Source organism: Triturus cristatus, chromosome 2_1, assembly GCF_964204655.1.
Source record: "Triturus cristatus chromosome 2_1, aTriCri1.1, whole genome shotgun sequence".
Taxonomy (NCBI): Eukaryota; Metazoa; Chordata; class Amphibia; order Caudata; family Salamandridae; genus Triturus; species Triturus cristatus.
In genome coordinates this window covers 996,133,911-996,156,966 of record NC_140581.1, presented here as the reverse complement: position 1 = coordinate 996,156,966, position 23,056 = coordinate 996,133,911, and the positions used below count along the sequence as shown (strand labels likewise).

The 23,056-nt window shown below is 49.1% G+C and overlaps 1 protein-coding gene across 1 annotated transcript; it reads right to left on the bottom strand.

Moving 5' to 3' along the window:
• Nucleotides 1-5,383: 5,383 nt before the first annotated feature.
• RPS6 (ribosomal protein S6) lies at nucleotides 5,384-22,638 on the bottom strand. Its single transcript, XM_085634581.1, has 6 exons — nucleotides 22,598-22,638; nucleotides 21,459-21,590; nucleotides 20,647-20,857; nucleotides 18,484-18,630; nucleotides 15,631-15,792; nucleotides 5,384-5,508 (listed from the first exon to the last, which is right to left on the bottom strand). The coding sequence occupies exons 1-6, from the start codon at nucleotides 22,601-22,603 to the stop codon at nucleotides 5,417-5,419; spliced, it is 750 nt and encodes a 249-aa protein (XP_085490707.1). The 5' UTR covers nucleotides 22,604-22,638; the 3' UTR covers nucleotides 5,384-5,416.
• Nucleotides 22,639-23,056: the final 418 nt, after the last annotated feature.

Here is a 23,056-nt window from a genome sequence, read left to right as displayed (position 1 = left end):
TTGTCCTCCCTCCCCCCCCTCTGTCGCCCTCCCTCTGTCGGCCTCCTCCGTCCGTCTCCCTCCCTCCCTCTGTCTCCCTCCCTCTGTCACCCTCCCTCTGTCACCCTCCCTCTGTCACCCTCCCTCTGTCACCCTCCCTCTGTCACCCTCCCTCTGTCACCCTCCCACTATCTCCCTCCATCCCTCTCCCTCTGTCTCCCTCCCTCTCTCCATCTCCCTTCATCTCTGTCTCCCTCCCTCCCTCCATCCATCCATCTCTCCCTCCCTCTGTCTCCCTCCCTCCCTCCCTCTCCCTCCCTCCCTCTCCCTCCATCTCTCTCCCTCCCTCCATCTCTCCCCCTCCCTCCCTCTGTCACCCTCCCTCTGTCACCCTCCCACTATCTCCCTCCCACTATCTCCCTCCATCCCTCTCCCTCTGTCTCCCTCCCTCTCTCCATCTCCCTTCATCTCTGTCTCCCTCCCTCCCTCCCTCCATCCATCCATCTCTCCCTCCCTCTCCCTCCCTCTGTCTCCCTCCCTCCCTCCATCTCTCTCCCTCCATCTCTCTCCCTCCCTCCATCTCTCCCCCTCCCTCCATCTCTCTCCCTCCCTCCATATCTCTCCCTCCCTCCATATCTCTCCCTCCCTCCATATCTCTCCCTCCCTCCCTCTCCCTCTGTCTCCCTCCCTCCCTCTGTCTCCCTCCCTCCCTCTGTCTCCCTCCCACTATCTCCCTCCCTCTGTCACCCTCCGTCTCCCTCCATCCCTCTCCCTCCCTCCCTCCATCTCCCTTCATCTCTCTGTCTCCCTCCCTCTGTCTCCCTCCCTCCCTCTGTCTCCCTCCCTCCGTCTGTCTCCCTCCCTCTGTCTGTCTCCCTCCCTCTGTCTCACCCCGCCTCTCTCCCCCCCTGTCTCTCCCTCCCTCTGTTGTCCTCCCTCCCTCCCTCTGTTGTCCTCCCTCCCCCCTCTGTCTCCCTCCTCCCCCTCCCTCTGTCGCCCTCCCTGTCGCCCTCCTCCGTCTCCCTCCCTGTCTCCCTCCGTCCCCCTCCCTCCCTCCGTCTTCCTCCATCTCCCTCCCTCCATCTCCCTCCCTCCGTCTCCCTCCCTCCGTCTCCCTCCCTCCGTCTCCCTCCCTACGTCTCCCTCCATCTCCCTCCCTACGTCTCCCTCCCTCCCTCCCTCTGTCACCCTCCCACTATCTCCCTCCCTCTGTCACCCTCCGTCTCCCTCCATCCCTCTCCCTCTGTCTCCCTCCCTCTCTCCATCTCCCTTCATCTCTCTGTCTCCCTCCCTCTGTCTCTGTCTCCCTCCCTCTGTCTCCCTCCCTCTGTCTCCCTCCCTCTGTCTCCTGTCTCCCTCCCTCTGTCTCCTGTCTCCCTCCCTCTGTCTCCCTCCCTCTGTCTCCCTCCCTCTGTCTCCCTCCCTCTGTCTCCCTCCCTCTGTCACCCTCCCTCTGTCACCCTCCCTCTGTCACCCTCCCTCTCCCCCGTCTCCCTCCCTCCCCCCGTCTCCCTCCCTCTATCTCTCCCTCTATCTCCCTGTCTCTCTCCCTCTGTCTCGCTCCCTCTCTCTGCCTCCCTCCCTCTCTCTGCCTCCCTCCCTCCCTCTGCCTCCCTCCCTCTCTCTGCCTCCCTCCCTCCCTCTGCCTCCCTCCCTCCCTCTGCCTCCCTCCCTCCCTCCCTCTGCCTCCCTCCCTCCCTCTGCCTCCCTCCCTCTGCCTCCCTCCGTCTCTCTCCCTCCGTCTCTCTCCCTCCGTCTCTCCCCCTCGCTGCCTCCCTTACTCTGCCTCCCTCCCTCTCCCTCTGTCTCCCTCTAGCTCCCTCACCCTCTGTCATCTCACCCTGTGTGTGTGTCAGCCCTCAGCCAGGGCTGAGACACCTTCCCAGCGCGCGCACACACAGCCACACTGAGGCAGCTTCCCAGCGCTCACACACAGCCTCACCCGAGTACTTCACAGGTCGTTAAAAGACCATTTACATGTTTTGTTGTATTTCACCTCTTAGGCCCCTTTGACAATCACTGGAATCCCCCGGCCCCCACAGAGCAGAGTCTCAGAGTCCGGGCTGCTGCACCGGACACTGACAGTGTTAGCTAACATTTAATTTTTTTTTAAAACACATGCAGGATGTCTGCAAGGTCCGCGGGCCGCCGAGGTAGGCTTGCCGGGCTGCTGGCGGCCCGCGGGCCGTACTATGAGTAACCCTGCTCAAGGCTCTTCCCTCAGCCCGACACTGTTCAACGTTTACATGGCACCACTAGCATGCATCGCCCGACAGCACCTCAACATAATCTCCTACGCCGACACGCAGCTGATCCTCTCCCTCACACCGCCAAATCCAACCTCCACCAGGGAATGAAGGCAATCGCAGACTGGATGAAGGAAAGCAGACTTAAGCTGAACTCAGACAAGACGGAGACCCTCATCCTCGGGTCCAACCCCTCAGCATGGGATGACTCATGGTGGCCCGCATCACTGGTGACACCCCCCCCGACCACGCACGCAACCTGGGAATCACCCTCGACTCAAAACTCACCATGACCAAACAAGTCAACGCAGTCTCCTCCACCTGCTTCAACACCCTCAGCAAGATCTACAGATGGAGCCCGACAAACACAAGGAAAACAGTCACCCAGGCCCTAGTCAGCAGCAGACTAGACTAGACTACAGAAACGCCCTCTACGCCGGAGCCTCGTCCAAGCTCATCAACAGACTGCAGAGAATCCAGAACGCCTCTGCACGCCTGATCCTCAACTTCCTGCGCCGCGACCACATCACCCCCCACCTGATTAACCTGCACTGGCTCCCCGTAGACAGGAGAATCTCCTTCTAGCTCCTGATCCACACACACAAGGCACTCCACAAGACCGGGCCAGCCTAGCTCAGTCGACTCTCCTACGTACCCAACAAGAAACTCCGCTCTGCTGACCACAGCCCAGCGCATCCGTAGAACAACTTCCGGAGGCAGGTCCTTCTCCCACCGCGCCGCCAAGACCGGGAACACCCTCCCCCTCTACCCACGACAAACCGAAGACCTGCTGACTTTCAGGAGACAACTCAAGACCTGGCTCTTCGACCAGTAGCAACAGCAACCCCCCCCCCCCCCCCCCCCCAGCGCCTTGAAACCCTTACGGGTATGTAATGCGCTTTACAGACTACATGATTGATTGAATCACATTCCACAGAGTAGGTTAACTCCACATTAAATCACTCTACACAGAAGCTCTCTAAAACTATGCACGTAGTAAACAATGGATGTGTTTTCTGCAGGGCTAACAAAGCTGAATTTCTTATATCTGGACAGTTTGTGCACGTGTGTGGAGTACGATTTATGAAACCCTTAAAACTTTCTCTTCATGACTGTGCAAGCAGCAGAAGTATTTGCGGCCCGAGCAGACCAATCTCTATGAAGACCGTACATTAAATATGTGGATGTTTGGTACAGCCTGCTGGTATTTTAGAAACCCCAGATTGTCTCGTGTTGCAACATACTAGGCTTGGTTTTGAACAGCAATCGCCACATGCGGCCTACTTGACCAAATAATGTACTTTGTAGTTAAGTCCTGTTACATTTATACTAGAAAATACAATTTAAAAAAGGCATGGCATTATGTGTCAACAGTTTGCAGTTGCATTCCAGTAAGCTTGTCAATTACCACTCTTTGAAAATACAGTTTTAATAAGCAAGTGGTAAAAGATGGCAGAGCTATCCGACACTTAAGGGAAACCAGCATTGGAAATGCAATCGGTCTCGCATTTGGTTGAGTTAAAGCTATTGGCATTGTAAATGACCATGTGTGATCTGGATATTATCTGTTGGGGCATGAGGCTCCGACACAGGACTGATTGTGCCATAGTTGAATAGACAAATTTAACGGTTACGTCCTAGGTCCGTTGTTCTTTTACATGGGTTTTAAGGAATCAGGGCTTGCTTCAGTCATGTTACTGGTTTGGTACGTGAACTGCTGGAGAGAAATGCACCCTCGCTTTTGTGATTGGCAAAAATCTCACAAATGGGCGGACGTACTTGAATAAATCATGCGCTTACTACGCAATGGAAGTTAAAACCAGAAACTCAAGTAGAATCTAAACAAGACCGACACTGATGAAAGAGAAAGAAGGAAAGCAACAGATGTCTACATGGTGGTCAGGTGCCACATTCGAGTAAAAGAGTTAATAAAGAAAAGTTAAATGAAATTTACCAAAACTCTGCTGTTCGCTTCGCTGTTTCACTCAACTGCTCTGTATAACAGAAAGTACACGGCTACTAGCTGAAAAGATAAGCATAGACGAAGGCCCAAATACACCGCCATTTTGAACTTCAATGTAAAACAAGATAAACCATGGAGCCCGTGAAATGGGCACCGCACTTAATACAAAGAAGGCAACAAATAGAAAGGGGCAAAAAATTCAGCACGGTGTTCATGAAGCACCGCGCTCAGCTTCAAAGTAAAAAAAAAAAAAGTGTCCTGAAACAATCGCATCCATGAAGCGGGTGCTGCACTCAAGATAAAGGGTGCAACAAATAGAATGGAGCTGAAACATTAAGTGAGACACCTGTGAAGCGGATGCTGCACTCGGCTTCAAAGTAAAATTAGCTGCACCGTGCACATAACTAGTGGGGAGACGGGCGCTACCATCGTGTGGGGGAGGCCATTCCGGCTCCCGCCACCTTACACTGCACATGATGATGGATGGGTGAACCAAGTAGAGGTAAAGTTGTAGCAAAGCTCAAGTGTGCGCCAGGAAGCACCGGATGGTGGCGTTCAACTGCCCGAGGGGCGGGATGTGACACTGCGAATAAGCTGCGGGAGGTATTGTGGTGGGAATACACTGAGATTAAGTGAACTGCTAGCAGCGAGGAGAGAGCAGTAAACACAGTAGTGCACTGAAGCAAACACATGGCCCATAGTGAAAAGATCCTTGTAGCAGGGGCAGTCTCTAGGGCGTAACAAAACAGCCCAAAGGCAGGACACATATATGCTATTAACCAACCAAAACAAATACATTTGTAACCGCAGAAGAAATTACCAATAGTAAGTGATGGGAGTGCTCAAAGCACATAGATTGAAAACCACGTCTCGAAAACAGCGCATGCCCTGTCTAGGCAAGACCTAAACATAAACAAGCCTTCATATCAACAGCAAACGCATGATGGGCTATCTCTAGGCAATGCATGAACAATGTCATTGATGTTCACTGAGGAGTTAACAAACATCTCTTTAAGTTTAGTAGTGATGTACACCTCACAATTTTTCCTACCTAAACATTCCCTGCAAAGATTGTTCATAAAAGTTTAATATTTATCTTTCTGCCAGCCATCTGGGACAAGGAGAATCACCCCGAAAACAGACTTTGCAGAACGGGAGTGCAATGATGAGTTAATAACACAAATTACAACAGATATGACCACAAAAAATAAAGTTTATTTTGCTTGTTTTATTTCTGACTGGACTCAGATTTTGAGGTGGAGGCTCTCAGTGAAGACAGCCGGCGTCTCTTGGCAATCTGTTCCTGGCGTTTCTCCTTGGCTTCCTGAAAAAGTGAGAAAATATTCAATGAGCAGAACCATCACTGGCTCCTAAATAATGCAGAATAGGTCCTCCTTGAACTACTTAACATAAAACGCAAAGAAAAAAAAGGTTGTGGTGCGAATTCATTTCTACATTTTTCCTTTAAGCTAATTTATTAACAATCCTTTGCAAGTGCTCTCCAGTATCTTTACACTCAATGTCGCTGCTCTCTGCCAATTTCTTCCTGAAAGATAGATGCTATCTTACCATTTTATTACCTATTTTGTATTAATATTGCATTTTTCTGTATGTCAGATGTCTTCAACTTTTAAGCTTCTGCTCCATTAGCCCGAGATACACTTTCCCGACTGCTAGCATTTTTAATTTCAATTGTGAGACAGCGCAAATTGGACAGAATCTTTTATACAAGCTATGTATGTGAACAAATGGAAAAAGGGAAACTGAGAAACCATATTGGTGGAAAACATCATGAAAAATCAATTTGATAGAAAATATGAATAAAGTGAAACGTTTTAAAAGTAATGTTAGGGGGGAGTTTAGGGGCATCAGGTTTTTTGTGCTCAGTGATGGGTGATGTTTAAGGGCGATGATTGGTTTTCTGGGGTTAGGGAAGGTTGAAGTTTACACGTTAAGTTTTTTTTAGGGATCAGGAATAGGGGTAGTTTATAGATGTGAAGGTTTTCAGGCTGACTGTGTGGCATGTTGAAAGTCTACAGTTCATGGATGGGGAGATTAGGGCTGCTGAGTGTTTAAGATTCAGTGATGGCAGAGTATAGGGGTGATGAAGACTTATGGTTCAGGAATGGGTGGACTTTAGGGGTAAAGGACAGGTGTAGTTTAGATGTGGGAGAGGCTATAAGGGGCCCAGAGATAGACGGTGTTTTAGGGTGGTACTGTGTGTGGGGGGGGGGGGGGGGGGGGGGGGGTTCAGCTAATTAAAATCATCGTAATAGTTTGACAATGTAAAAAGACATACTTAAATTCTAAAAATCCAAAATACTCTCTGAAGTATAATGCACAGAAATAAAAGCCTCTCGAAGAACTGAAACCATTGCATGTTCACAAAAAAGAAAAGTCAGGCCGAGACCTAAAAAGGATAAAAACAATCTTCAGTGTCTTAACCCCTTGGCTGCGGCGGGAATTCCGCCGCAGCGCTGGGGGGGGGGGGGGTTTGGGGGCAGCGCTGTGCTCATGACGGAGCCACTCCGTCATGAGCCACGGTTGAGCTGTGCTCATGACGGAGTGATTCTGTCATGACTCCGCCCACTGCGCTAATCGCCCGCACAGGCGGGGAATCAGCGCAGCGTGGGCGGAGCGGCAGCCAACGGCCGCAGCATGACGGAACCACTCCGCCATGAGCACACGGCACCCGTGGCTCATGACGGAGTGGTTCCGTCATGAGCAGGGAAGGGGTTAATTCTCAACTCCAGGCTCCATCAATTACGCCTTTTACGATTACAAAATGTTTTGCATTTCTGAAATGCATTTGTATATCAGTACTGTCTCACTAAAACCACCTCAGGGTTTGCTCTAGGACTAGCAAACTGAATTATTTACTGAGCATTCTAACAAATGATTAATCTAAACTTTCCAAACCCTATTTTTAGCTCTATAGTATAAAAGCACTTGCACTTTGTTTACAGTGTTAGAAAGAGGAGTTTGGTCATGTGCAAGATCTCGGCCCGATTTAAGAGAGAACGATGCTTTTAGTTCTATAAAAGAATCTGCATCAACCAGGCAAATAAACAGTAAGTTGACAAACTAAGCTTGGAAAAGAGTTGATAGCCCATTACTTTTGTCTATGATTTGAACTTTTTTTTTTTTTTTTAAAGTCAGTTTACTCGCAAAAAGGAGCCTATAAATGCGACTCTAGTAAAAAAGAAAATTTGCACATCAGTAATTGTCCCGAGCAAATTAGCTAGTAATCGCATCCAAGCTGCCATTTCCGCAGCACTGCACAAAGACAAGTAGTAATTGATCTGAAAGAAATACGTTAGATTCCTCACCTTAGAATATCCCCAGGCGTCAGACTGGATCCGGAAGATTTTTCATCAGCAATACCCCTTGCGCGTCGCTAGGCGTCGTCTGCGGCTCCGCGTCCGTCGTCAGCGTCGTTGTGCGCCGGAATGACGGAGTACTTAGACGCCGCCCTCGCGCGCTGACGTCAGTTCTTTTTTCCGCGCCAGTAAGCGCAGATCCGGGAGAGCTACCCCTTTAGTCACTTTTTGACTAACTTTTTTCGATCCTTTTTGATCTTGTCTCGACTCCGGTGCCCGTAGGATGCCTGGTTTTAAAGCCTGTGCTGACTGTAGCGGCTTGATGTCGGTTACGGACCATCACCGCCGGTGTCTTTACTGCTTGGGCCTCGACCACGACGCAGAGTCTTGTTCGGACTGCAAGGCCCTGACCTCGAAGGCTAGACGGGAGCGGTCCCGTAAGCTTCGAGATTCGCCACTCGGTTCCAAGCCCCTCTCGATCCCCGTCCAGGAGGAGGTCCAAGGATCGGTCGCGGAGCCGCAGCCGACGTCATCATCGGTCGTCGGGATCCAAGTCTTCGGGTAAGTCGAAGCACTCCAAGAAGTCCAAGAGGCAACACCGCTCTTCGGACTCCCCTCGCCGGTCGCGCGACTCGGCCGAGGGTCAGGGTGGTTCCACCCCCGCGGCTCCAGCGGAGCCGCAGGCGCCGCGCAAGTCCCCATACCCACCGGTCCCTGGGACTGACGCGACGCCGGCGGCAGTCAGTGCCTTCCTCTCGGCCATGAGGAGCCTGGCTCCGCCGTAGACGCCCGCTGGCGCGCCTTCGGGCCCCGCGGACCCGACTGGGCTGCCTTGCCTGCGGCTCTGGCCCTGGCGCCGTTGACGGCTCCGGCCTCGACGCCGCAAGCGCCTGAGGGACCCGTTCCCGAGTCCCCGCCGACGCCGGTCGACCTAGTCACGCCTCCTCCGCCGGCGTCGACACCGGTACCACCTCCGACTCCGCTCGTTGGCGAGCACCAGTTCAGCCCCGCTCCGGGCCCGGCGCCGATATACGCCGCGTTCGGCGCCGCTGGAGACACATTATGTCTATCGCACGGCTCCGCTCCTTCCTCCTGTATACCAGGAATCGGATGATGGGGACAACTGGGAGGGATCCGAGGATCCTATGGCCGTTCAGGCTCAAATGTCACAGGACTGGGCAGATGAACTGGGGGAGGCCAGTTGCCTGGATACCTCTCCGGACACTGGATTCGTCTCTCCTCCGACTGTGGCTTCGGAGGAGGGCGCTGCTTTCTCTGTGGTGCTGCGCAAGGCTGCCGCAGCCCTTGGGCTCGAGCTGCCTGCCGTGGCTGTGGGGACTAACGTCCTTACTGAGGTGCTTCAGTCTGCAGCAAGCTCCACTGAGCCTCTGCTGCAATTCAATGAGGCCCTCATTGACGTTCTGCAGGGCACCTGGTCCAAGCCCTCCACAGTTCCTCCTGTGGACAGGAACGTCGCCAGGCGCCACCGCCCTGCTCCGGGCGACCCCAGTTTTCTGTCCCAACACCCGACCCCCGAGAGCCTGGGTATCCAGGCCTCTACCTCCCAATCCTCCTTCCCGACCGCCCCGCCGGACCGGGATTCCAAGAGACTGGAACAGTTTGGCAAAAAGCTGTTCTCCTCCCTTAGTTTGGGCCTGCGGTCGTTGAACACCGCCTGTCTCTTGGACCGTTATTCCCACTCTCTGTGGGATGCGGTGGAGGACGTGCTGCCCCTTTGTTCCGGAGGAGGTCCGGACACGACTTACCCAGGCTCTGGCCGATGGGAGGGATGCAGCGCGACATGCTATCCGATGTGGGCTTGACACTACGGACTCGCTGGGTAGGGCAATTTCTACCACAGTGGCGCTTAGACGTCACGCCTGGCTGCGGTCCACGTCATTTTCGGGCGAGTCCAGAGCACTCTCATGGACATGCCCTTTGATGGCACTCACCTTTTTGGCGAGAAAGCGGACAGTGTGCTGAATCGCTTTAAGGACTCCCGGGCTACGGCGAAGTCCTTGGGCCTCTCGGCCCCGCGGTCGCAAACTTCCGCCTTTCGCCTCTTTTGTGGCCAAGGAAGGGGTGCCTCCTCACGTGCGCCTAGCCACCAGCCGCAAAACCAACCTGCGCGCGGTCGCGGACGTGGTTTCCACCGAGGCGGTTCTGGAGGACGACTAGGTCAGCCCACATCCACCCCGGCAGCATCCGCCTCAAAGCCTTCCTAGTCCGAGCTTTCAGGCCCATTCCACGCCAGTGGGCGGCAGAGTTCGCCATCACCTGCTCCACTGGCGGTCCATCACATCGGACAGGTGGGTGCTGCAAATCGTCCGAAGGGGCTACTCCCTCCCCTTCGAGACGACCCCTCCAGCCATGCCACCGCAGCACCTCCGTATCTCGGGGGATCATTTGAATCTTCTCCACGAGGAAGATTCGGCCCTCTTGGCCAAGGGGGCCGTCGAGTGCGTTCCGAGCCCAGAAGTAGGTCGTGGTTGTTATTCCCACTACTTTCTGGTTCCCAAGAAGGGCAAAGGGGGTCTACGCCCTATCTTGGACCTCCAGAACGTCAATGCCTTCCTCCGGAAGGAAAGGTTCAAGATGTTAACTTTGGCTCAGGTTCTAGCTGCCCTAGACCCTGGAGACTGGATGGTAGCGTTGGACTTGCAGGACGCTTATTTCCACATCCCCGTCCTGCCGGCCCACTGGCGTTACCTGCGGTTCACGGTGGGCCAAGAGCACTTTCAGTTTACCGTGCTCCCCTTCGGCCTCACCAGTGCCCCTCGGGTGTTCACGAAAGTGATGGCGGTGGTCGCAGCTCATCTGCGCAGATCAGGGGTTCCAGTCTTCCCCTATCTCGACGACTGGTTGTTGAAGGCGGGCTCGCCCCAGACAGTCGTCTCCCACCTCCAGACTACGGCGGATCTCCTGCATTTGCTGGGATTTTCCATCAACGTGCCGAAATCACACCTGAGTCCCTCTCAGAAGCTCCTCTTCATCGGCGCGGTTCTCGATTCGGCGCAGTTCCGGGTCTATCCGCCGGAACAGCGGGTCCGGGATATTCAGGCCCTGATTCCCATCTTTCGGCCTCTATCCTGGGTTTCGGTCAGGCTAGTGTTGCGGCTTCTGGGGCTGATGGCCTCCTGCATCCTACTAGTGCATCACGCCAGGCGGCGCATGCGGGCTCTGCAGTGGGACCTGAAGTTTCAGTGGGCCCAGCATCACGGCAACCTGTCCGACCATGTCTTGATCTCGGAGGGCACTGCACAGCAGTTGCAGTGGTGGCTCACGGACCGCGATTGGGTCAAGGGCAAGAGCCTCTCCCTTCCCCAACCAGAGCATGTCGTAGTGACGGATGCGTCCCTCCTGGGATGGGGTGGCCATATGGGAGAGGCGGAGATCAGAGGCCTCTGGTCTCCGGCGGAGTCTCGTCTCCACATCAACCTGTTGGAGTTGAGAGCGATCCGACTTGCACTGAAAGCCTTCCTTCTCTCTGTCAGGGGAAGTGTCGTGCAGGTGTTCACGGACAACACCACCGCCATGTGGTATTGCAACAAACAGGGCTGGGTGGGGTCGTGGACCCTTTGTCAGGAGGCTCTGCGCCTCTGGACATGGCTGGAACACCAGGGCGTCACCCTAGTGGTTCAACATCTGGCGGGCTCTCTGAACGCCAGAGCAGACTAATTCAGCCGCCGGTGCATGATGGATCACGAATGGCGTCTGAACTCCGAAGTGGCGCAAGGTCTCTTTCAGCAGTGGGGAGAGCCTTGGCTAGATCTATTCGCCACCGAAGAGAACGCGCAATGTCAGCAGTTCTGCGCGTTGGAATTTCCAAGGCGGCACTTCGCTCGGCGACGCTTTTCGTCACGAGTGGAGTTGTGGTCTGTTGTACGCCTTTCCGCCTATACCACTTCTGCCCAGAGTGCTGAAGAAGATCAGGCACGACCGGGCCCAAGTCATCTTGGTGGCTCCGGATTGGGCACGAAGGTACTGGTATCCCGAGCTACTCAGTATGTTGACCGATCCTCCCGATATGTCTGCCCCTTCGGGAGGATCTTCTGTCGCAGCAGCAGGGGACGGTCCTCCACCCGAACCTGTCCAGCCTCCACCTCCATGCGTGGAGATTGAGCGGCGGCAGTTGATGCCATTTGACTTGCTTCCTGAAATCTGTGATATCATTCTGGCAGCCAGGCGTCCCTCCACAAAGACGGTATACGCCTGCCGGTGGAACAAATTTGTGGCATGGTGCACAGCAAAGGCTGTGGATCCCCTTTCTGCCCCTCTTTCTTCTTTCTTTGGCCCGGCAGGGCTCTGCCCTGGGCACCTTGAAAGGTTATCTTCTTTGGCCGTTCTGTCCTCCAGGACTTTCTGGTGTGATCTTGGTTCGCAGACCCACCACCGGGGATGGTATTGCTTGGGTATCTTTTCTAAGGTGAGGAATCTAACTAACGTGTTTCTTTCAGATGAACAAGTTACTTACCTTCGGTAACGATGTATCTGTAAGAAACATTAGTTAGATTCCTCACCGACCCACCCATCCTCCCCGTTCTGCGAACTGACATCTAGGGTTAAGGTTATCCTTTTCAGGCCCCTAGATTTTATTTTTTGGCACCAGTGTCGGTCTTTGCATGGCGCTGCGTTCCTGGCGCGGAAAGCTATGTACAAGAACCGACGTCAGCGCGCGAGGGCGGCGTTTAAGTACCCCGACGGCATTCCGGCGCACGACGACGGACCCGCAGACAACGCCTAGCGGCGCGCAAGGGGTATTGCGGACGAAAAATCTTCCGGATCCAGTCTGACGCCTGGGGATATTCTAAGGCGAGGAATCTAACCAACTAATGTTTCTTACAGATACATAGTTACCGAAGGTAAGTAACTTGTTCATATCGCATAAAGCTGAAACAAAGTATATTCGCACTCTCAGCTAAAATAAAGTATTCTCCGACTCACTCTCCTACACTGTTCCACATAAATCTCAGATGTCACAAACAAGATCTACGCGGGGAAAAACCCCGAGATGGATGCAAACAGGTCCAACCAGGTGGTCGGTTTCAGTGGTCAGGAGCTAAGCTTGTGGACTTCGGTATGCAGGGTAATTAAGTACAACATGCAGAGGAATATTAATACGTTTGTAAACATTCAAATTTTGCAGTTCGGCATAATGGCAACCGTTCAGTAGAAAATGTGAATAATCACTAAACTCGTCTCCAGTGCTGGAATAATCTATAATGCAGACACTGCACGGTTGAAAACCCTGGGGATAAACCCCCATAATCAAAGGTTAACGGTTAAGGGTGACAGCCCGCACAAAGCGAATGAATGCAAGAACACACCATCTGCAGCAATGAATATACAGTAGAACAGAGGTCTCAATGTGTAATAAATGCTACTTGTATTAAATGAAAATCAAACTGCGCTACTAAAATTAGCGTTGTAACAGTGACCACAGACAAGATAACATTAGTGGGCCCCATATGCAAGATTAGCTGCAATGATCATCTCAGTGCATCACGCATAGATGTCACAGTAATGTTATTAAATAAAAAACTATTAGGTATGAGAATACGGATGCCTTTACGAGGGTAATACACAACAGCCATTGCTGCAATTACCATGACAACAAGGTAATACCAATATTAGTAATACATTTCGAACACTGCATGATTTAACACTCAAATATTACCGTTATTTTTTTTTTTTAAATGCAAGTTTTCTTCAAAGTTACGCTAGGAGTTTTGAAAATACCCATCTTCGTCTTAGAAGCACGCTCTTTTTGGTGAACATACATTAAGCACAGGCAGTTGTATTTTTAGGTTGAGCCTAGAGTATTGGAGTATGGCTTTGCAGCCCCGCCCACATTTTATTGGCTTGTCATTATCCTTTGTAAATGCTGGCTTCCCAGTCGTTATTAGGCTTGTTAGTCCCACCTTTACTGCCTTGTCTGCATTTGTAACCTCCCGTGGCGACTGGCCCTTTTACTTCTGTTGCGACACGATAGGTCTTAGTCTGTAAGCACTATTTTCTTTAATGAGTTTCTCCTACTGCAGGCATGACGTGCTTACCTCACCATGCACGCTTTTACTTTCAAGCAGCCTCGGGCTATGGGGGCTGCTTCTATGAAGTGAAACAGGTCTCGCATTTACAAGAGTTTAAGGTATTGTCCTATACAATGGCAATAGCTCAAACTCTTGTAGATGCGAGGCCTATTGCATTGCAAATGCTTGTTATAATATCGAGCACATAACCACTCAAATGTTTAAGTCTCACAACAACTGACGTAGCATGGTTGCAAGAGCCCACTAAACTGGGCAAATCCAAACATTAAACCCTCAAACAACCACTGCACAATTCACTGTGATGAGTTGCAAACACAGCCAAGGAGGCCACATACTTGGAAGAGAAACATGACCTTTACTTGACATTAACACGCGCCAGGAGACTTTTGGCCCAATAAAACACTGCGATAAGCCTCATAACGGTACAATAACAGCGGGGACAGAGCACAAAGAGTGAATGCAAAAAGCACTCCCACTGGACCCTCAAACAAATGCAGCATTTAATGTACACTAGCCTAGTGAGGCCAAACTAAAGCTACAACATCAGTCTATGGGTACAACCAAGTGACAGACAGGAGAGATGCTAACAAACCACCATAAACACCCGGCTAGGGTCTACTCACTGCCAGCCTTATACCACGAGGCAACTCAAAACTGGAGAACTGGCTAGGATATAAAACTGTACACAAAACAGACTTTACTACAAACAGCAACAAGCATTTTCAATGCAATAGGTCTCGCATATGCGAGCGTTGACAATGCCTTTTATTTAGGTTTTTAAAAGCAACATCTATAAAAGGCATTTTCATTTGGAACGTTAACAGCTCAAACTCTCGCAAATGCGAAGCCACTTTAATGGTGGCAGTGCCCTTTCGTTAGACGCTGCTCGCCATATTCAGGTAACAGTGAGCAGCGTCTAAAGAAAGGGGCACAGCCAACATTAAAGTGAAACTGTGATATGGGGCACACCCCCCCCAAAAATACTTACAGGTTCAGTAGTGCAGCCGCTAAAGTGAAGGCGGACAGCTTTGTAAATTAAATTAATAAATCCGCGAAAGTGTGCTGCACTGTAAATTAAATACGCGTTGCCACTATAATTAAAGCAGACCGCGCTGTATATAATCACATTACTAATAACAATATAAAAGTGGACGGCATGCTGTGATGTCGTCTGTGGAATAGGGGTAGATTAAACAAAATAGTGCCCACCGACTGCATAAGGCAGACCATGTAACACCACAAGAAAAAAGTCCAGTCCTTATAGGAGAATACAAATGCAGACAAGGCGGTACCAAGGAGGGACTACTAAGCCTATTCACGAATGAAAAGCAACGTAACGGGAGCCAATTGAAAAGTTGGGCGGAGCTTCTATTCCATACCTTAATTCAGCATGCTTCGCAGAGCAGTGCATGCGCCACCCAGGCCCGACCTAAAAGTCGGGCTATATGGGAGATAGACTATGAAGTCAGCCCTAATGACAGGAAGTTGAGACAACTCCATACACTGATCGTACAACCCCTGCACGGTGGAACAGGGTCAGCATTAGTGTTTATGAAACCAATCGGAGGCAATCTCATTTAAAGCGCAAGACTACTTTGATAAAGACATCTCAAACACGGAGCCTAGGTTAGGAAAGTAGCACTCTGGGATGCAATGTATACAAGAGCAAAAAAAAAAAAAAAAAAAAAAAAACACGAAACAGCACAGTGCATTCATTACAGACCAATTTCCAAAAAGCTGATCTGTAGTGGTATGCAGTATTTCTAAACTATTGTTTTTTTCCCCTCCTTTCAAAAACATTTTGCAATGCCTAAAACAGATAGTTAAAGTGTATCTGTGTTAATACTCAAGTTATTGACCTTGAGCCGAGGTTACATTGATAAAAACGTGAAGGTACAACCGACCACAACAATATCATGAAATGCAAGCCCTGCTGTTGACAATCGCAAGCTGTACAGTTATATGCTTAATGCAGACACTGCTGTGACCAGCAAGTCACGCAGTTGAGTTCCAGCAAGGCCATCTCCACCTTTCATCCTTTACGGATCGATAAATAAACCGTAATAAAACACTTGCCTTCATTCTCTTGGCCAGAAGTTTGGCATACTCGGAGGCCTCCTCCTTGTTCTTCTTGGTGCGCTGCTTCTTCAGAGCAATACGCCTGCGCTTGTGCTGCAGTACTCTGGGAGTCACCAGACGCTGAATTTTGGGTGCCTTTGTTCTAGGTTTCTTGCCTGCAAAAAGGAGACGAAGTTTGTTAAAATGATTTTCTTTAAACTATTAGGGAAACAAGTTACAAACTGAAAAAATAAATTCTTACTGCAGATATGGAATAAATCTAACTCCCATGAGCAGCGCAGCACCTCTGATGTTTCTTTCAAGAGATGCAGTAGAACGAATAGTATTGCGTAAGGGCAGATAGTGGTAGGCAAGAAAATTGAAACAATTTAAATATATTTAATAACGCATTGGCAAAGCCAATAGGTTTCTCCTTTGCCACAGATATTGGCTTTATGTCTTTTAGCCATGTTGAACGTACCGTGGCAGAGTGGAATGGCGCAGAGTAGGGTGGCCTAGAATGCACTGGCATAGAGTGGTGTAATGCACAGTAGTGCAAAGTAAAGTGGCAGAGTAGAATGGAGTGGTATGGCGTAAAGTGCACCGGCAGAGAATGCAATATAGTGTCTGAGTGTAGTGGCATTAAGCGGAGAATAGCAGAGTGGCATTGAGGGCGGGGGGGGGGAAGAGAAGCAACATGGGTGGGGGGCGGGCGTACAGGAATAGAAGCTACATGGACAGATGAAAACCCAAGCACTTATTTGAAGTGCTTGAACACAAAGAAAAGTAGCTCCAAAAACTGGAGCAATGGATCGACGACCATTTCATACATTCTCCAGGGGAGGGCTAAACACAAGAGGACATGGAGTCTGCAGGCCGTGACAAACTGTCAACTATGGCAGGGTTGCACGTCAACTGGATGCCAGCGTGTCTCGCAAAGACAGCCCATGTGCCGTCACGGCTAAACCTAATAAAAGATCAGGGTATTCAGAGCAGAAGGATGGTGACAAGTACCCTGAAAAGTAGACTGCATAGCTCATGGACATACAATATAATGCACATTTGTAATGAAGAGTCCAAGTTTTGGTAAATTTGAACCTAGGTATCAGAGACGCAGGTAGGCAACTAAGCCAGCAAGCAAACCATCCCTGCAAACATAGCTTTATGTGAGCGTACGTTTCTCACATCTATACGAAAGACCTTAATGGCAGGTGACAAGCAAACAAGACTTACGCGGTCAGTATTTTACATCTAGTAATCATAGAGGTAGTCCCCAAACAGAATTTTACCTATTAATTAATACACAAATAAAATTGGAGCAAGAGAAACTTACAATTGAATCCTTATTTTACCCCTGGGCAACGGGATGGTAGGTAGGATGGGTAGCATCCCAAAGGTAAACTTGCCATTTGGCGATGTGGCTGAAATTAGCTTGGCATATAAAATATTTTACAAGTCAAAGATGTGGCTGCAGTACGAGAGCGCTCTCCCAGCTACAGAAATGCTGTCAAAAAACTATGACAAAATCTCCAAACCCGGGATGGGTGCAAACACACTCCTAGAGACACTTGCATGTTTTCAAACCATTCTCCGTCATGCTATACTGGATACAAAGATCCTTCCGACCCGCCTAGACAACCTAGATCTTCTATGTTTATTTCTAACTTAATATTTACCCATTTCCCTAATCCCGGCGCAGTCAGTTGTTGTGGAACCATTTTTTTTAAAACTTAGTTTTATTGATTTTCAAAATTTGCACGTTATATACAATGGCATGACCTTTTATAGTACTTCTTTCATATGACTTGTATTAGTACATAGCATCCTGTCAATTTTCCGCAGCTAATCCCTCCTCACGTAATTGCTTACCATAGTGCTCATCTCTACAAATAACGTACAACCCACAACACTGGTATCCCCTCCCCTTCGTCCTGGGCCCGTACCCATCTTCCGTTGACACTGTTGGTCGGTACATAATTTCTACACACATCATACACTTTGCCATTTCCTCACGTTTGCGCATTTGTCTGCCCGTATCCTGTCCTCATATACTACTCTGCGTGTTATTAGTGGTAGTTAAGTCTATATCCAAGGCTCAACCCGCCTCCAGCATGACATCCCACTCCATCGCAATAGGATTCCTCCTTAACCCTCTCGCCTCCTCCCTTCTCAGTGCTGCTCTCTCAGCTCCCCCCCCCCCCCCATCTCACCACTTCAGTATGCCATGCGTATATTGTGGGCAGCATCTTCTATTTCCATCTCATAGTGATCGCCCGCACTGCCAGTAGAAGTGCCAAGTTCACAAACCTATTCTGCACTTTATATTCAGAAGCTCCCTTCCTTAATCCCAGTATATAGCTCTCGATTGTAGCAGGTAACTCCCTGTGTGTCATCTCCGCCGTATAGCGTCTATTCGAATCCCAATACCCTTCAAGTCTGTGGCAGGACCATATCGTATGTATATGGTCTGCTCCCTCTAATCAACATCTGGGGCAATGATGTTGTGCAGTTGGGTACCTCTTGTCTAATCTGTGCGGTGTAAGATACGCCCTATGGCTTGGATGTATTTGAACCTCGCGTTCCTGGATACCATCTTCGGATACTCCACCACTTTCTCCCATTCCTTATCCTCCAATGCTATGCGCAGCTGCGTCAGGTCTATTTATGTATGATAGCGCAACCCTACGTAAAGCCATTTAATGAGGTACCGACCTCTCCCAGTTGTTGTGGAACCATAATAAAGAATGCTGTTACAAGATGCAGTCATTGTCGGTCCGAATAAGAAATTAGATGCAAGAGATTGACAGAAAATTGATGAAGGACTTAATGAAACTATCTATAGATTAGATAGTGTTTTGCATGCCTACCTTCTTTGCTCAGGGGTTTCCTCACAACATACTGGCGGACATCATCTTCCTTGGAAAGGTTGAAGAGCTTGCGGATTCTACTCGCTCTCTTTGGACCAAGACGACGGGGGACAGTGTTGTCAGTCAGGCCAGGAATATCTTTCTCGCCTACAAGGAAAAACTAACATTATAAAAACATCCACATACTGGCATCGCAAGTATACATTCTAAGACAAGGGTCTCCAACGAGTAGCTCGTGAGCTACTGGTAGCTCGCCAGTACCCTGAAAGTAGCTCTCAGAGTTGAAGACAAGCCAAGTCAATCTCAGAGTCTATGCATATTAAAGAAGGCAGCACCGCTCATCTTAAAACACTTGGAGTGAAAGTCAACCAAACCCAATAGCAGAGCCTTATAATAACACTCAAACACAAACTGAGTTGGGTTACGGGACTGCCACATGGCCGTCTGTATCCACTCGAACTCTAAATCACAAGGAGATTGCCCATGTTATACGCCCTGCTCTTTCAGTCTCAGCACGGCTGTCTGTATCCACTCGAACTCTAAATCACAAGGAGATTGGCCATGTTATACGCCCTGCTCTTTCAGTCTCAGCACATATGTAAACAATGCACTATCAAAGAATGACAGCAGTAATCAGTGCTGACCCACCAAAGTCTGAGACTGTGGGAGCCGGAAAGAAAATTTGTTAGGAGCATGATCAACCCAAGAGCTGAAAGGAGCAGTGTATGGATCCAGAGCAAATAAAAAATAAGAGCCTCATCTGCATTTAAGTGTCCGTCTGACATGGTGTCACTTCCTAATAAACCGTGTTTCCTGGAAGCTACGTCCAGAGCCAAGGACCGTCAAATGTGTATGCTGGCCTGCATCATAAGGGTGCAATTGTTTCCGTTCATGGCATAATAGTGCCCATGCTGTAATAATGGTCATCTTGGACTATTATGGGTAGTTTTTAGTGTAGTTTCCCCATACCGGCTGCCATCATTGACAGGCCTACATTTAGCCACCCCTGACAAAATGATGACTGTTTCTTGCCTAAAAATGGCAATAACTGAATTAGGTTGAGCATCCAGGAGGTTATGGCGCCCAGCCTTGGTACGTTGGCCCTGGTATAACGGTGTGCATTATTCGCATTACAAAAGCATCCATGGTGCTATGGTGAGCATCAATTAACTATGATTGTAATATCTGGGCACTTTAAGCAGAATCTGTCTATGTGAGGCATTTTTACATGATAGTTCTGATTTGTGTATTGTGTGTTTTCTAAAATTGAAAACCGATATTTTAATGGCATTTTTGTTTTTTAGAAAAGATTTTTATTCTGGAAACTAAGTTTGTTTGCACAAAATGGAAAGTGGTATTTGTAGAAAAAATGTGCATATTTTCAATAACTAATATGCTGACAAAATATTTTATTTCTAAAACACATTTAAAGTTGATAGCCAAATGCGAATTCAAGCTGAGTTGGGGGGGGGGGGGGGGGGGGGGAAGAGATACGACTTACTGATCTAGTTTTGTCCTGTGCCGCAGAGCATTTGATAATTTTAATGTAACTTCATTAGTGAGGGGGTGACATTGAATAGTGATAAATGATTTCCTGCTATTTCTGCTGGTAACCTTCACTGGAATGCTTGGGTGATACTACTGACAATCCTGCTCAGAGTGGTCACAGTGTAATGTTAACACACGTCGTCACTATTTTACAGTGATAACATATGCTATTAGCTCAGCAGGACTTTCCTTGAGCAGAAGTAGCTCTCAACACAGAAAAGCTTGGAAACCCCCTGTTCTAAGAGAATCTTATATGAACAGGGGCTGAAGGATATTTTTTTTCCAAATCCACACCTCAATCAGGTATTAATAAAGACATACGACGTTATCCTCCATTTAGCACAATTAATTGACGGGGCAACGACCCTGCAGAATGCGGGCTGGAATACAATGGCAAAATAGGAAACGAAAGTCTGCGTCCTCAAAAATCAGGTGTTATTTGCACCAGCATCTGCAAATCCACAACAGTTATGTCACTGCTAAAATAGACACTTGAATGGGTTCTGAGATTTCGCCGTTCAGTCACTTGATGAAACCTTGCATTACACTCAGGGAATGGACGTTATCCAAAACATGACGTGTTTATTAACGGTTAAAAAACAGAATGCATCTCACCTTTCCTCACAATCACCAAGTTGAGCACGCTCAAGTTGGCATCAACAATGCAACCACGGACAGATTTACGCTTGCGTTCTCCAGTTCTTCTTGGCCGATAGCAGGAGTGCCCCTTGCTAAGGAGCAGCCGGACACGAGTGTGGGTCAGGACTCCTTGCTTCATGGGAAACCCCTGCTTGTCATTGCCACCGCTGATGCGGACAACATACCCCTAGACAAGTAAAACATGACAATTTGGGGCTTAGGATGGCCAAAGGTGTGTTACTCATACATTAACATAACATTAGCATCCCCATTCCGTACTGAAACCATCTGAGCTGTGAAGGGTCCAACAGTATTCCAATATAACATGACACGCTTCAAAATGTACTGTAATCTGCTGCTCTATTTAACCACCGGTAGCAGTAAATCAGTCACTAACCCCAAACGACATGTATTTTAAAAGCAGCAATTAACTTGTAGCCTACATGATATATGTGAGTCGTTCCAAAAATATCAGCTGACAATAGCAAGGACTTGTAAAACAAAAACAACTGAGTTTGAATAAGCAGGCAACACAATGTGGCACGTATAAAAGGCACAACACACGCATATTTCACACACGAGTAACCAACGAGAACCTCAATACAAAGTTATTTCACTTAATTACTTGTTCTGCTGGATAGAAAACGGAGCGATACTAAGAAGAAATTGCTCAACACTTGCATTCCAAAAACAATTAAGTTACACATCTTCAACAGCACACCCGACCCCCTCCAAGTTACTTCCCGTGCACTCACTCCAAAGTGCATAAACACGTAATCTCGTCTCACCTTCCACTCATCACCTAAGGGATCAGCAGGAACTTCGGTGGCCATGCGCTTCTCGTAGAAAGTTCGGAGTTTGCGCTCATCGTCAACTTCGATGAGCTTCTGGCAGCCAGTGGCCGGGAAGGAGATGTTGAGCTAATGCGCACAAAAAGACATATCATTAATAAAGACTCACACGCAGTTCACGCCAACTCATTCCATGCAGTTTCACCTCAGTCCTACGAGGAGCCCTGGTCTCACACCTGTCACAGGAAAACAATGGACGTTTCACTAGGCAGAACATGTTTAAGCTACTTTTAACGGGGATCGCAAAAACGGAGATTGCATTCTGTTCCGAAACTTGAAAACACGTGGCTTTCAACTGCCACGTGCGCAAATAGCAGCTAAGATGACAGGCCCTCCTCGTCCATTGCTGGCAATATTCAAACAAACGCGCCCCGATGTGTGTACATCTGACTGATGTCCACATGTCCAGCCGAGAACACAAGCGTGCGTATATATACACGCCCAATTACTGTTGTAGACAAGAGAATCGCTTGCTTTTGGGTGTTAAAAAGATAAATACTTTGACTGAACACCCAAAAAAATCGAACAGGACCATAACCGCTCCAAGGAAAACGGAGATGTTGTCATTACACCATTATATGCTGTAGGTCTGCAAATACTAAAGTGCCAAGTCACACGCGGAGGTTATAAGCTAGACAAGGACCTGTTCTAAAAGCCGGGCGTCTACTTAAAACGTAGGATGACACACTGTTGTCACTGTGGCAGATCGGGTCTACGACAAGAGCTGCCTACAGGTAAAAATGTACAATACAGGATACCAAAGCACCTTACTTCATTAAGCGCACGATCTGTAGTTCTCCTAGCTCTACCGTCCCATGCTAAGACCTCCTGTTGAAAAGACTGCTCCCGCCATGGGATCTGTCTGCAGCCCGTGCCTCCAACTGCAGGAGGCCGCCATCTTGGAGAGGGAGCCCGGCTTTTCTTACTACCTCACTCCATCCACCTCCATCCTCCTCAACGCAGCGCTGCAAGTCCCCCGAAGATTCTCGGTTAGCGCCCCCGAGACCAACTCAACCCGCTGACCACAACATTTCCCGAGTCCGTAACCGTCTTGGTTGCCAGAATCGCCAGCTCACCTTCATCTCGCAGCTCGCCTGAGATCCGCCGCCGGAAAGAGAAAGAACTTCCGCCCAGAGAATTCACATAGCTCGGAGTACCTCTCGCGAGAAAAGAGACAAGCAATACGGGGCTGTTTACATTTTGCATAGAAAGCGGACTTCGCAGCAGCTAAAATCAGAGAACTTCTCATGCGGAACTTTGAATTGTGACATGGGAAGGAAAACGCATATGCAGAAGCATAACTTTTTAAGCTAAAATAAAACAAGGCTCGTGTGTGCGACGCTGTCCTTCGCAATGTACCTGTCAACTTTTCAAAACGAAAGAAACTAGGGTGGTTGAATTTTAGATTAGCTTTTGAGGTTAAAATTGCTCTCTTTTTTAAAGCGCATTTGTGACACTAATACAGTGACACTTTCTCACGGCTAACCCCAAGCATCGAAGTGCATGGAAAGATGTAAACATTACTTGTAAAAAAG